This window comes from Panthera pardus, unplaced genomic scaffold (genome assembly GCF_024362965.1).
Source record: "Panthera pardus isolate Hobbes unplaced genomic scaffold, ASM2436296v1 HiC_scaffold_16, whole genome shotgun sequence".
In the NCBI taxonomy this organism is placed as follows: domain Eukaryota; kingdom Metazoa; phylum Chordata; class Mammalia; order Carnivora; family Felidae; genus Panthera; species Panthera pardus.
The window spans coordinates 28,790,003-28,806,120 of record NW_026526721.1 but is presented as its reverse complement, the minus strand read 5'-3'; the positions used below and the strand labels follow the sequence as shown (position 1 = coordinate 28,806,120).

Genomic DNA, 16,118 nt, shown 5'->3' with positions numbered 1-16,118 from the left:
CTGGGGCAGAATCCCATAATCAAACTACTTGCTTTGCGGTAAAATATATGAATGTTTACTCTAAGTGGGTTCAGTAAAGACTTTAAAGAGCCCCATGTCAGTTCAAGTCAGGTTGGCCATCAAATGATTTGGCAGCAAACTTGAGGAAAAACTGAACTGACAAGAGTTTTTTGACGTCCAGAATTAGGCTTGAATTACCACCTGTACTTGTGGGTAGGGTGAGAAGAAAGTAGAGTTTAAAAAAAAAGAGGAGACAAGAGTGGTCAAGAGTTAGGAGATTCCTGCTTCCAGTGAATCCTGCCAAAGGTAATGTTATTCACAAATTTTTTCTCACTTGGGACGTACACTTCTTGAGGCACATCTCATCAGTCTTGGTATCCACTGTTCCTTACACTAAGTATGGACTCCTTCCATACCTGTTGAACTATATTCATTCTATCTTCTGCCAAAAAAACATTGTTTGTATTGATCAGTTTAACATAAAGAAACACTTGTGTGTATGTGTATAAATATATTTACTTCTAAAGTTGTTAAATAATCAGAAGAGAGAAAAGTACATGAAAACTATGAAAAGTGAAAGTGTATAAAGTATTATTAATATTATGTAAAATACTAAAGAACCAGTCAGTAAGCTCTTGGGTTTTTCCCTCCAGATTACTCAATCTCTGAATTTTTGGGTAAGGAAAGCTTGTGAAATTGAAACCAATGCAGTTTCCATTGAAAGAGTTTGTGAATATGAAAATATGGGTAAAGAGGTAAGCACTCCTAAATAACCAATAAATAGATGCAGGATTGAGATATTGTAGTGCACCTTGAATTGACATTTAAAAAAAATTTTGGTTGGCTCACTAGGTTAAGTGTCCAACTTCGGCCCAGCTCATGATCTCGAGTTTGTGAGTTCAAGCCCTGCGTCGGGGTCAGTGCTGACAGCTTGGGGCCTGGAGCCTGCTTCTGATTCTGTCTCCCTCTCTCTCTCTGCCCCCCACCCCTGCCCCACTCACACTATGTCTCTCTATCTCAAAAATAACTAAATGTTTAAGAAAATAAAATAAAATAAAATAAATAAATTTTAAACAAAGCCTACCTTTCCAAATTCATGTTTTAATATTCAGCATTTCAATAAAATTAAAACCCAATGTATTGTGGAATACACCATTATTTTATATATCACAAAAATAGAAGAAAAGACCACAGATAACTAAATTAAGATAATACATAAAATGTAAGATACATTTGTAAAATGTAAGATACATAACATTTGTTATGTTATAAAAATGAAATATGATTACTTGTTTTTAGAAGGCACAATGATTTGTCCTCTACCAATGTAGAGTAAAATATGCAATCTAAGATTATAACTTTGTGAGGATTTTATGTTGAGAAAGGTGTCTTAATATAGTGCTCTCATAATTAAAGTCTGCGCAATTTTTAAATTAACTATATACTTATTGCTTATGCCTTCTGTTTCATTTACTCATCATTAGCATCTCTGCGCATGGGAAGGAGGAGGAGAATAAATCAGTCTGTTTTATTTCCTTTAATTAGTTATAATTTAGACAAGAGAAGAATTGGGGGTGCCTGGGTGGCTCCATCAGTTAAGCACCTGACCCTTGATTTCAGCTCAGGTCATGATCTCAAGGTTCCTGAGTTTGATCCCAGTATTAGGCTCTGTGCTGGTGGTACAGATCCTGCTTTGGATTCCCTCTCTCTCTCTCTCTGCTTCCCCCCCCCCCCCACTCTCTCTCTCTCTCTCAAAAATAAATAAATAAACTTAAGAAAGAAGTAGAAAAATTAACACTCTGTCTCTCTCTGTCTCTCAAAAATAAATAAACATTAAAAGAAAGTTTTTAAAGGGGGTCCCTGGGTAGCTCAGTCAGTTAAGCATCCAACTTCGACCCAGGTCATGATCTCACAGTTTGTGAGTTTGAGCCCTGTATTGGGCTCTGTGCTGACAGCTCAGAGCCTGGAGCCGGCTTCAAACTCTGTGTCTCCTTTTCTCTCTGCCCTTTACTCTCCTGTTCTCTCTCTCTCTCTCTCTCTCTCTCTCTCTCTCTCAAAAATAAATAAACATTTAAAAAATTTTTTTGAAGAGTAGAAGAATTAGACTATTGACAGTATAATATTTGAGATATCAGTGTATTTTACTAATCTGATTTACTTCTGTCTCCCAGTTCCATGAATTAACAAGGCAGATGTTATAGTTGACTTGAGTTTCTGTATCTTCTTCAGTCCACCTGTAAAGGTATCTGAATCTTCATGAAACATTCCTCTTTTGCTCATATCTCTCAGGAAGAGGTGTCCCTCCTCCAAATAGAAAACCTGAGTTTCTACTTGTATTTTTGGTAATATTTGTTCATTTTTTCTCTCAGATGTTGCTTCATTAACCACTTCCTTTAATTCCTACCCTGACCCCCTTGCCTCTCTTAACCTACAAAGATGCTAAAATATTATCAACAGCCTGGAGCTCCTGGGTGGCTCAGTAGGTTAAACATCCGGACTCTTGATTTCAGCTCAGGTCATCATCTTACAATTAGAAGCCCCACATTGGGCTGGGAACTGACAGTGAGGGGCCTGCTTGGAGTTCTCTCTCGCTCTCTCTCTGCCCCTCCCTGCCTCTCTATCTCAAAATAAATAAACTTAAAAAATTTTAATATCTATATCCTCCAACTCTACCTAAACTTTGATTCTTCTCTAGAGTCTTCCCCAGGTCTTAACCTCTTTTTTCACACATGGTTCATGGAAGATTAATCTACCTGCACAACCTCCAATTATCAGTATTCAGTTTGCTCAGCCTATTGCCATGTGAAGACCACTAAATCATTTTATTGTTTTCTGTATTTTCTAAATATTTGTATAAATATTTTTATATGTAAACTTTTTATATGTATAAATGTTATATATATATATTCTTTTCATATTGTAAAAAACAATAAAATGTGTGTGAATACACACATAACACACCCACACCCACACATTTTTAAAACAAAATCATCTTTATGTGGGGTGGTTGGGTGGCTCAGTCCATTAAGCGCCCAACTCTTGGGTTTGGCTCAGGTCATGATCTTACAGTTCCTGGGTTCAAGTCTCGAGTCAGGCTCTGTGCTGACAGTGAGGAGCCTGCTTGGGATTCTCTCTCTTCCTTTCTCTCTGCCCTTTCCCCCACTCGCATGCACTCTTTCTCTCAAAACAAATAAATAGACGTTAAAAAAAATCATCTTTATGTAATTTGGTAACTCAAGTTCTAAAACCCCTTGACATGCAAGAAGTAAACTGTCCAGATAATTCTGTTTATCTCTCTGTAGCCCACGTTGTCTGGGCTTTTTACAGCAGAATTCTTTGGAATAGCCTGTACTTCTCTCATCCTACTTTGGACTCGCTCCAAACAGGCTTTTAATTCCACCACTTCACTGAACCTGCCCTTGGAGATCACCCGTGGTCTCCTTTCAGGCCTCCCTTGACCTGATCCATCATCTGAAACTGGGCATCACTCCCTCTCATGAAAGCACTTCACCTCCCCACCAGACATCACACTCTCCTGCATGTTCTTCCGCTTCCTCCTGTTCCCCCAACATCCCAGGCAGGCCTTGTCTCAGGACCTCAGCACGTGTTGTTAGGTGCCTGCCAGGAAAGTGATTCAACCCATATCCCAACAGCTTGTTCTCATATCTTGTCCAACCGAGCCTTTCCTAACCACCCTACTTAAAAATCACACCACCTCTAACTTGCCTATCTCCCGTCTTCCAAAGCTTTATCACTGTTTAGCATTTTGCATATGCTATGTGATTCTTTCTGTCCCTTCCCAGCAGGCTGTATGCTCTGTAAGGACAAGAATTTGTGTCTGTTTTGCTCACTGCTGAATCTCCAGCAACTAAAGCATTGACTAGCATAGTAAATACTCAGTATTTGGGCAATGAATGAATGCCAAACTGTCCTCATCTCAGCTGCAATTTCAAATAGATTACCTTCAGCTCCTTTGTAGGGTTTAAGAAGACTCTTCTTAATAACTGGATAGGGAGTGGGAAGCCTGGTTACCTCTAAAAATTAATTTCTAAGCTTTCTTATAAGTAGATGAGAAGTTTTATGCCGGTAATATTTAAAACTGTACTCAGGAGATCATAATATCCACAAATGTTTTCCATCACTTGTGTTTTTTATGCATGGTAATTATTTTTAGAGGGAAAGTTACTTTTATTGTAGTTATTGTATTCTTTCTTTGCTTCAAGGCACCCTGGATAATGTCTAAAAGGCCTCCAGCACAATGGCCCAACAAAGGGATAGTGGAATTTATTAATTATCAGGCTCGATACCGAGATGATCTTGGTTTAGCATTACAAGATATCACTTTCCAGACTCATGGAGAAGAGAAGGTACCATATACATTTCATAAGTTTCACTCTCCTTTTTATCTGAAAGTATTCATTGTTAAGGTCAAAGTTTAATACGGTACAGAATAGAAGATGGTCTTTTGTTCAAATTTCATATAAAAGTATTAAACTCAACTGTTTGCTATATATAGAATAAAATTTCCTTTTTAAAAAAGGTATTTTTAGGGGAATCTGAGTGGCTCAGTTGGTTAAGCATCATACTCTTGATTTTAGCTCAGGTCATGATCTCACAGTTTTGTGAGTTCAAGCCCCACATCAAGCTCTTCACTGGCAATGTGGAGCCTGCTTGGGATTCTCTCTCTCTGCCCCTCCCCGACTCATTCTCTCTCTTTCCCAAAATAAATAAATAAACTTTAAAAAAGGTATTTTTAAATTGTGCATACTATATTATGAAACATGATTTTAGTGTACGTTTCCAGCTTTACTGAGTTATAATTAATAAGTAAATAATGTATATATTTAAGCTGTACAATGTGATGGTTTGATAATGAAATGATTACCACATTCAAAGTAATTAACACACCCATCACCTCACATAATTACAAGGCTTTTTGTTTTTGTTTTATTCATTTATTTTTGCTTGTGGTAGGAACACCTAAGATGTACTGTCTTAGCAAATTTCAAGTATACAATACAGTACTCTTAACTATAGTTAGCTCACTGTACTTTACATCCCCAGAACACGTTCTTCTTATTCATCTGAAAGTTTATGCCCTTTGGCCAACATCTTCCCATTTAGCCCACTCCTCAGTCCCTGGTATCTACCATTTACCCTGTGGTACTACAAGTTTGACTTGTAGATTCCATGTATAAGCAAGATCATACAGTATTTGTCTTTCTCCATATAGCTTATTCCCCTTAGCATAATGTCCACCAGGTTCATCTATGTTGCCACAAATGGTAGGATTTCCTTTCTTTTTATGGCTGAATAGTATTCCAGTGTGTGTGTGTGTGTGTGTGTGTGTGTGTGCGTGCATTTTCTTTATCCATTCTTCTATGGACACTTTGGTTGTTTCCATATCTTGGCTATTGGGAATATGAACATGGGAGTGCAGATTTCAATTCAAGATACTAATTTTATTTCCTTTGGATATGTATCCAGTAGTAGTGTACTATTATTTTTACTTCCTCTATTAGGTAAAGAGTGATAATAAGACAATAAAATTAAGTTACCTGAAATACAGTAAATTCATAGGAGAGAATATCTGTATAGTCAATGACATGTTTTGCAGCATTACTAGTGAGATGGGAAAATACTTGAGATGTAATTTGATTAATAAAAGCTATATACAAAACTGTTGATACTATATCAATTTTCTGTTTTAAAAAAGCAAACAGGTAAACACATTAGCAAAAATCCTAGAACAGTTGTAAAACATAAATAGTAGTTCTCTTCAGGTGACAAGATTATAAATAGTTTCTACTTCTATAGTTTTTCCCATAGTTTTTAAAATGTTTTATGAAAACATATTATTTCCCTAGACAGAAAGATTTTACAAATAAGTGAAAGTAAAAAAAAAAATGAACAAAAAATTAACGGCAATGGCCCATTTTTTCTTTTACAGACCTGGCTTTTGTGACCCCAGACATCTCTTTTTCTAAATGTCTAAACCAGGTCCACTGCAATAACATCAAGGACAAAAAAATGTCTTTGGAACAAATGAAATCATTGTGGGATTTTGATTATGCCAATTAATTTAACGGATTCCTGATTTTTCTGGCATAGAGTGTCAGATTTAAGATCTTTTATCAGGGAAAACCAACCTCCGTAATGTTTTCTCTGCCTTATGTTCCCATTAACACGAAAGTACAAATCAACACGCAGAAGGAATTGCTTCAGTCCTCGTGGTCAAAGGAATATATGCAATCATTTGCTATTTATGACAAGGTGATTATTTTGTCCAGGAATCCAAGATCCTGCATGTTATCTGTGGCCACCTTCTATAGTTTTAGTGCAGTACCTGTTTTGATACACCAAGGGAATTTGCAAACATTCCTTTGGATTTGCTATCCTTCTGGCAAAGGGTTCCTGTTCCCTTTGTTTGTTCCCTTTGTTTGTTTGTCCCTCTGGGGCAAGGAGAGTAGAGAAGCCTCATTTTGAAAGTCCCAAGAAAACCACCCCATTATCAGAGTCATCTTTGGCCACACTCTTAATGGCTAGTCCCAGGATAGGTCAGGGGTGGTCTGCTCCTCCTGGGGCTGCTGGCGTGTTTTGGTTATGTGGTTATTAAATAACTCAAAAGTAGAGAAAATACACATTTTAACCTGAGCCTTTCCCATGAGTAATGAGTGTCTGGGTAAAGACTTATCCTTACAGTCCACATTACATATTCCATGCCAGTCAGGGTTATTCTGGTTGGCAAAATTAAATCCCACTGATCTGACAGTGTATCTGTTGTCAGTGCAAAAGCCCCAGTCCCTTACAAAAAGCACAGTGCAAACTGCCCATGATCATTTTATTGCAGATTGGAATTGTGGGACGGACTGGAGCAGGCAAATCAACACTTTCAAATTGCCTATTTAGAATTGTGGAAAGATCAGGAGGCAAAATTATTATCGATGGAATTGACATATCAACTATCGGACTTCATGACCTTCGGGGCAAACTTAATATTATTCCACAGGTAAAGCCTGTTTTGTCAGTAGACTTTCTTAAATCCCTCTAAATAAACTTCCTCTTCTTCTTTTTTTTTTAGTGTGTTCCTTCCAAGCATCTAAATTCATTTTTCAAAGTCAGAGCATTTTAGATGTGTTATGAAATATCACTACATAACTGAATCCTATTAAACATTCTTACTGTAAAGTATTTTTCCTAAATGCATTTATCTATTTGAAAAACTGGCACATTGCTTTACAAGTTCCCTTCATAATAGTAAATGCAAATAAAATTTGAATGAAGTGGATCTCAGACTGAAACACACATTGGTATTTTTTGGAAGAAAAAAATTACAAAAGCTCTTGCTTAGTTGGTAGAGTGAGTGTAGAATTTTGCCTCTTTTGATTTGAAATTTAAACACATTTTAAAAGATGAAAAGAATAATAATTCAGTTAGATCATTTTTTCAAGTCCTTTGATTTGTCTCTCTGTGGCATCAAAGGAACTTGATCATTAACAAGTATGCAAATTGGCTCAAGAATATGCCCCTGTAGTCAAAGATGACTTATTCAGTTGTTTGAGAGATTTAAGCTGAGCATTTATGAGATATCTTTGTATTACCTTCTAAAAATATCTTCAAATACTTTAATCTCTTTGTCATATTATTTAGACATATGCCTCTATTCATGAATTTACTTCAAAAGCAAATTTGAATGGAATTCTTGCAGGGAAAAAATTAATGAAGAAAAGAGATATTAGTCATTCCTCTCTTAAAAATAAATACAGGTGTAGTAAAATACAGTTTCAGCAGGCATGTTGGTAAGTTGGAAAGAGCATGGACTTGTCCTATTTGAATTCTACCCAACCACTTACCTTCTGTGTCTTTGGACAGTTTAGACAAGCATTCTTTTGAACCTCCAGGTCACTACCTGTAAAATGGGAGTATGGACTTCCATCTTTCTGGAAGATGATTGATAACATTATGTCCATACTATAGTTTGCATTTATTCAATTCTATGTTATCTTATATCTCTGACCAAATGGCAGCTGTCATCATCATTATTATTATGGCTAGTATTGACATTGTTAAGGAGAAAGATGATCAGGAAATTGGAAATGATTCAATCTCACTTATAGCTTATTCTGATTCTCTTCTGCTTTTGTTTTCAATATAATGAATTTTATAACTATCTAGGTCAATCATTTTGCTTTTTCCTTGTTTATTTTCTGAATCTAATTTTTTAATGTATCTATGCATCATGTGACAATGAGATTACTAGTGATGATTTTATTCTCTAGGATCCTGTTTTATTTTCTGGAACCCTACAAATGAACCTGGATCCTTTAGACAAGTATTCTGATTGCCAGCTCTGGGAGGTGTTAGAACTGTGTCACTTAAAAGAGTTTGTGCAGTCCCTTCCCAAGAAGCTGCTGCATGAGATTTCAGAGGGTGGTGAAAACCTCAGGTAAGCTGCTAAGAACAAAGCTTGGTCCGGTTATTCATTCCAAGGCTCCTTAGGAACTTTGAGTTAGCCTCAAAGGGAAGTCGCTCCTGAGTCACCAAAGACCTCCTTTGGTCTATTCGGAGCACACTATTGCTGATTCCCTCTAGGGAAGAGGTACAAGGAATAAAATGGTAGCCACTGGTTGGGAAATGCTGGTGAAAGGAAGAAAGGGCGGGGGGAAGGAAAAATACAGTCTGAAAAGTCATATTTAATTGACTCTTCTTTTATAAAGACTCCTACTCGAATAACTTTCTTCCTAAAAATGTTGTAAAGGGCTCCTTTTTTCTTCCTGGCGGTTTGATGACCAGTGACAGTCCCTTTCATGTGATCAGAGACATAAGGAAAGAGAACTAGATCCTCCCTGTGATCAGAGATATAAGAGAACTAGATCCCCTCAAGCCCTGCATTGCATGACTCAGCCTCTTGGTTGCTCTCTCCCTGCCTCTGTTTCTGCCACACTGGCCCCCTTGCTGTTTCCTCAACATGCCTAGCCAGCCCTTGACTGCCTCAGGGATTTTGCATCTTCTGTTCCCTTTGCCAGGAACAAGTTTCCACTGGAAATCTGCATGGCTCAGTCTCCCCTTCCTAAGGGTCTTGAAATAAAAGGCAACTTCCTCAATCCAGTGAGGGTTTCTTTGGCAGGCCCATCTAATGTTCACCCCATGCCCACTCTCTATACCCTCCCTTCCTGTGTGCTTGAATTCTTCTTATTACTATGCATTTTACTCATTTATCATGTTTATTTTTTCTGTCTACCCATAAGCATATAAACTCCACATTGAGATTTTTGTCTCTTTTGACAAAATAAATATTTCTTGAATAAATGAAGGTGTGGCTTAGAAAGTGAATTGCAATGTAATCAGAATTACAGAGCGCGAAGTGTGTAGCCATAAAGTCCACTGTAGAAGTTATTTTACTCATTTTTTTAACAGCGTTGGACAACGGCAGCTTGTCTGTCTTGCTCGTGCTTTGCTTCGAAAAACAAAAATTCTCATCTTGGATGAGGCAACAGCTTCCATCGATTTTGAGACTGATAACCTGGTGCAGACCACAGTCAGGAAGGAGTTTTCCGATTGTACCATCCTGACGATTGCACACAGATTGCATTCTATCATTGATTCTGATAGGTATGCTTTGTTTTCAGAAATAAAACATCTCTCTATATCTCTATAGAGATAGCCACTGAATACACTAAACATACTGATTGCCATTAATAATTTTACCTGTGCTGAAAACAATTGTTTTCTGAAACAACTAGAAGAATATGCTAATCCTAACAGAATATTAGAAAACTGGATATACTTCTTGAGTTCCGTGGTCCCCATATTTTGTAGTGACATAACTCACTACGTAATCTAAACTTTACTTTATCAAGAAAAAGAAAAAGAAAAAGAAAAAGAAAAAGAAAAAGAAAAAAAGGTGAACTGGAAAACTGATTATAATTACCTGACTGGGTTCTTTTCACATTGCAGGGTACTTGTTCTAGACTCTGGAAGGATTACAGAATTTGGAACACCACAGAATTTGATATGCCAGAAAGGACTTTTCTTTGAAATGCTAACAGAAGCAGGAATAACACAAGATTCAGTGACAAAATAATGAGTGATTTTAGCTGTGTATTGGTTATACTGAGTAAAAAATAAGTTAGTATTTAAAAAAATGACAAGGAGCAGTGCACAAAGACAGGCCCCTAGCTACATGTTGGCGTAAATATCGATAAGCATCGTATTTCTAACTTTCCTGGGCTGTACCCAAACTTCTCTCTTCCATTCCTGCCCTCTGGAATATCGGCCTGCTCCACAGCACCCAGTGTGCTACATGCCATTTGTCCTTTAAGATCTCTGAGTTCATCCAGGAGTCACCTTCTCTGTGACATGTCCCCTGATATTCCCCTCTGTTCTCCACTCTGATCCAGCTGCCCCATTTCTGTGCCCTCACCATCCCCACATGCATACCCATGTACCATGGCAGGGACTCTATTTCAGTTATTTTAGTCTGTCTTCCCACTAATGCTACTTAAAGGCGAGTACCCAGTTTCAGCTGTCTTTGTATGCTAAGTTCCTAGCATAGTGATTTTCATACAGTTGATACCCAACAAATGTTTGAAGAATGAATGACTCGGCATTTTCAAGTATATGATACAGGTATCTATAGACATACATAATATATGCTGAGCTACTGGACAGCATATAAAATGATGGAGGAATCACAAAAAATATTAAGAGTTATTCAGTTGATTTTGGAAACAGTGATTGTATATTAACTGAATTTTCTGGTGTACTTTATTTAAAAAAATATTTTTACTATTGACTTTGAATTAAAAAATGGTATTTTCTATGCAACATTATACTTTTGGTTGGGTTAACCTCAGTGACTTATATATCAGATGGTATACATTCGCAAGAAGATTGTTGATTTGTAATACTAATCATATTTTGAAGGACTTTTTAATATAGTAGTTTTATGTAATACAAGCAATATTATTTCTCTGAGTTGCCCTTCAAATTTGAAGTATTTAAATTTTAATGGCGTTTTCCTTTCAAGATGGTTTTAATAAAATATTTTAACATGTTCTTGAAAAACCATCAATTATTTCTTTTATTCACTTTTTCTCCTTCCTACAGCCATGTACAACCTAGCTTCATCCCTACAGGTATTTATGAAAATTTGCTTTAAGTTATAAAACCCTAGATTATCTAAAGCCTCCTTCCATTAGAGTGGAAGCCACTAGAGGTGTTTTCCTGTCTTTACAATCCCTGAAGTGTCAACCACTATATTTTGTACTCAGTAAACAATGAATAAATATCTGTTGAATTCCATTAAGAAAGGGATCTAGACTCTTCAACAAATGATGTTGGGAACACTGGATAGCTACCTACAAAAGAATGAAACTGGACTACTTTCTTTCACCATACACAAAAATAAACTCAAAATAGATTAAAGACCTGAATATGAGACCTGAAATCTAATGTTTTCTTAGAAGAAAACATAATAATTTCTTGGACATTGGTCTAGCAACGTTATTCTAGATATGTCTCCTTAACCAGGGAAACAAAAGCAAAAATAAACTATTGGGAGATTTTGCATACTAAAGGAAACCATTAACAAAACATCAGGCAAACTACTGAATGGGAGAGATATTTCCAAATGATATATCTGATAAAGGGTTAATATCTAAAATATATAAAGAACGTATACAACTCAACACCAAGAAAATGAGTATACTGATTAAAAATGGGCAGAGTACCTGAATAGACATTTTTCCAAAGAGGACATATACATGGCCAACAGAGACATGAAAAGAGGCCCAACATCATTCATTATCAGGGAAATGCAAATCAAAATTACAGTGAGATATGTTACACCTGTCATAATGGCTAAAATCAAAAACACAAGAAATAACAAGGTTGGCAAGAATGTGAAGGAAAAGGAACTCTGTGGTGGGAATGCAAATTGGTGCAGCCACTGTGGAAAACAGAATGAGGTTCCTCAAAAAATTAAAAATATAATTACCATATCATCCAGTAATTCCATTACTAGAAAACAAAAAACACTAATTTGAGAAGATATATACACCCTCTTGTTTATTGCAGCATTATTTATAATATCCAAGATACAGAAGCAACTGAAGTGCCCATTAATAAATGAATGGATAAAGAAGATACGGTATGTATGTATGTGTGTGCGTGTGTGTATATAAAAAGAATATCATTCAGCTATAGAACAATAAATCAGGGGGCGCCTGGGTGGCTCAGTCGGTTGAGCGTCCGACTTCGGCTCAGGTCATGATCTCACGGTCCGTGAGTTCGAGCCCCGCATCAGGCTCTGTGCTGACCGCTCAGAGCCTGGAGCCTGTTTCAGATTCTGTGTCTCCCTCTCTCTCTGACCCTCCCCCATTCATGCTCTGTCTCTCTCTGTCTCAAAAATAAATAAACGTTAAAAAAAAATTAAAAAAAAAAGAACAATAAATCAGTCTTGTCATGTGCAACAACATGGATAGATCTAGAGGGTAAAATGCTAAGTAAAACAAGTCAGGGAAGAACAAATACCATAAGATTTCACTCATATGTAGAATTTAAGAAACAAAAAAAGGACAAGAAGATTTTAAAACAGTGGGTTTTTTTTTTTTTTTTTTTTTTTTGTTTTTTTCTTTTTAAGAGAGAGAGTGCAAGTGGGCAGGAGAGAGAGGGAATCTTAAGCAGACTCCAGTGCTCAGGGCAGAGCCTGATGGGTGACTCTATCCCACGCCCCTGTGGGATCATGACCTGAGCCAAAATCAAGAGTCAGACACTCAACTAACTGAGCCACACAGGGAGCCCCCCAAAAAACATGCTCTTAAATACAGAGAACAAATTGGTGGTTGCCCAAGGGAAGATGGGTAGGGGGATGGGTGAAAGAGGCGAAGAGGATTAAAACTACACATTTTGATGAGCACTGAGTAATGTATAGCATTATTGAATCATTATATTGTACACTTGAAACTAATACAATACAGCATGTTAATTATACTTCAGTTTAAAAAAAGGAGGGGCGTCTGGGTGGCTCAGTCGGTTAAGCGTCCGACTTCAGCTCAGGTCACGATCTCACGGTCTGCGAGTTTGAGCCCCTCATCGGGCTCTGGGTTGATGGCTCAGAGCCTGGAGCCTGCCTCCGATTCTGTGTCTCCCTCTCTCTCTGCCCCTCCCCTGTTCATGCTCTGTCTCTCTCTGTCTCAAAAATAAATAAACATTAAAAAAAATATTTTTTTAAATAAAAAAAGGAAAGGGAGGGGCGCCTGGGTGGCTCAGTCGGTTGAGCATCTGACTTCAGCTCAGGTCATGATCTCGCAGTTCCTGAGTTCAAGCCCCGCGTCGGACTCTATGCTGACAGCTGGGAGACTGGAGCCTGCTTCGGATTCTGTCTCCCTCTCTGCCCCTCCCCCAATCATGCTCTGTCTCCCTCTCTCTCTCTCAAAAATAAACATTTTTAAAAAATTAAAAAGGAAAGGGATCTAGATATTTCATTAAGTTAAAAGATTGTTGGGGTGCCTGGGTGGCTCAGTCGGTTAAGCGTCCGACTTCGGCTCAGGTCATGATCTCGCGGTCTGTGGGTTTGAGCCCCGCGTCAGGCTCTGTGCTGACAGCTCGGAGCCTGTAGCCTGTTTCAGATTCTGTGTCTCCCTCTTTCTCTGACCCTCCCCTGTTCATGCGCTCTCTCTCTGTGTCTCAAAAATACATAAATGTTAAAAAAAAAAAAAAAAAGATTGTTTTAGCCTCTTTACACCTTTGGTAAATCAACCAGAGACCTTCTGCTATTTATTCATTCATTCATTCATTCATTCATTCGTTTATTATTTGTGACCCTCTGTAATTTAAAAAACCAAATGGGAAATCAACAGTAGCCTGAATAAACTACAGCGCAGTCACACAGTAGAAATGTATACAGCCATGAGCGTGAACAGCTACAGGCAACAGTAAGGACGGATCTCACAAGTAAGATGTTGAGGGCAAGAAACCAACTGCAAAGGAGTAGTAGTATGTGATTCTATAATTCTGTTTCTACAAAAGTTTTTTAAAAAGGAAAAAGTATACTGCTACTAGAAGTCAGGATACTGTTTCTTCTTGGTAAAGACAGAGGGGACATGATTGAAGGGGTACACAAATTGGGCTTCTTGGATAATGGTTATATTCTGTTTCTTGATCTGGGTCTGAGTACTGGTTCAATTTGTGAAAATTCATCAAGCCATATACTTAGGAGTGCAGTTTTATATCTATATCTATATATCTATATCTATATCTATATCTATCTATAACTATATCTATATCTATATATACACACATATGTATATGTATACACACACATATAACATATAGTATACTTTAAATAAAGAGTAAAAAGAAAGCAAAAGTAAACATAAAATATGACTAAGTCAAAATTACTCAAAAATATTTTTTTCATGTTTTAAGAAATTAGTATTACATTTTCATTTCAATTACGTTCACAAAGCTTATTCAATCACTGAAGTATACGAGAAGGAAAGTGCAAGGTCCTCAGTATGACTGGATTACAGAGAAGTAAGTTCATTTGAATTTTTAAAACAAACATGTGTATTCAATGATTGTCTGGTTTGCTTAAAGTCTAACTCCGAAACAGATTTAAGAAGATAAGGATTATAATTTCAATATATAGAAATATTTATCTTAGCTTATGGAAGGAAAATCCTAAGCAGCATTAAGTTGAATTTTTTAGGATATTGAGGATATTTATTATTGAAAGCATACCTATGCCAACTAATGTGTGAGGCATTGGAATCATTTGTTACTTCAGTCTTCACTAAGGAATATAAGAAAGGTATTATTATCCACCCTATGTTTCCAAAAATAAGATTTCAAGATCTTGGCCAATAAAATGTAGACTCCAGGTCCATGTGATGAGAAAATTGATTGTCTTTGCAGTGCCTACTAAGATGTCCCATTCCTGGGAGAGCTAGTTAACAAGAGTCTGGTGGTTAAAAATAGAGAAGGACTTAAAACCAATAGTGTTGTAAGCATAGTAAACGGAATTAAAGCTTGGGGGCAGGCTGCTTTTTCAAATGTATTATTCGTTTGAACCATACGAAATAGCCATTTTTGTAGGTCAAAATGGTTTAGTAATGGTAATTTGATATATTTTCTAGCATAGCTTTGGTATCCAACAGTATTGAGATGTAATGCTGTATTTTAATATACACACAAATAATAGTTATAACTGATCTGTAGAGCCTTCCGCTTAGGAAACATAATCAAGAAAACTGAAAAAGGAAAATACAGTAGTTTTTAAAGCTACTGGATCGTGAGATAGGATGTTCAACTCCACTCTCACCACTTTGTAGTCCTGTACACTGGGGCAAGTTAACTTACTTCTCTGGGCTTACTTGGTAGTAACAATTTTATCTACCTCCTAAAGTTTTTGAAAATTAAGTCATGTAACACAAACTCTTAGGACAGTGTCTGGCATATAAAACACATTCAATAACATGTTAGCCATTTCAATATCAGCAGTCACAGCTCCTTGCAATTGGTGTCTCCTATTTATAAACCCATCACAGAATGCACTGTTAATATAAAGGGCAAAATTGAGCCACTGTTTATGAAAGTCTCTTTTATACACAGCAACTTTGGGATAACCAGGGATTAAAATAAGATCTAATCCCCATTGCTACACAATATGGCTATATTATTATCAGGTTATGTCACTTGAGGAGGCAGCAGTCAGGAGAGATCTAGTTCCTTCTTGTTTTTCCAACTCCCATCTTTCTGGCTGTCATTTTCTAAGCAAGTGGGCCATCTCTAGAATACTGAAATCTTGACTTCTGGCTATATTGTGAGCTCTATTTCTCTAAATGTGCTAATGGAAATGAAGACTAGGTAGTTCATGTGGCTGCTGTGCTACTGAATTAGTAAGGCCAAGGTAGTGGGTATGAACTGGGCCAAGGCTGACTGGCTTCTCTTGATCTCTGACAAAGGTAACCAGAGTTGCTCACCTGTTTTTTTATGGATTGACCAATCTGAGTACATGGGTAGTTATATAGTTGATCAAAGATAGGAATCTTGTTTATCTCCTGAGCATGGCACAAAGAACAAAATAAACATGAATAGACATATGAGTAAAATGT

At 37.0% G+C, this 16,118-nt stretch overlaps 1 protein-coding gene across 5 annotated transcripts in view; it reads left to right on the top strand.

The window, feature by feature from the left end:
* The window catches only part of LOC109277827 (multidrug resistance-associated protein 1-like), an 88,036-nt gene extending 76,969 nt beyond the window's left edge, over positions 1–11,067 (top strand). For 3 of the 5 annotated variants that reach the window (XM_019467745.2, XM_019467740.2, XM_019467743.2), the window contains 6 exons: positions 654–755; positions 4,224–4,367; positions 6,851–7,009; positions 8,280–8,446; positions 9,418–9,612; positions 9,958–11,067. In XM_019467745.2, coding sequence (XP_019323290.2) covers positions 654–755; positions 4,224–4,367; positions 6,851–7,009; positions 8,280–8,446; positions 9,418–9,612; positions 9,958–10,084 — 894 coding nt within the window. In that variant the 3' untranslated portion in view covers positions 10,085–11,067. The remainder of the gene's footprint in view (positions 1–653; positions 756–4,223; positions 4,368–6,850; positions 7,010–8,279; positions 8,447–9,417; positions 9,613–9,957) is intronic. The other 2 variants (XM_019467742.2, XM_019467748.2) reach the window with 2 other exon arrangements.
* The last annotated feature ends 5,051 nt before the right edge of the window (positions 11,068–16,118 follow it).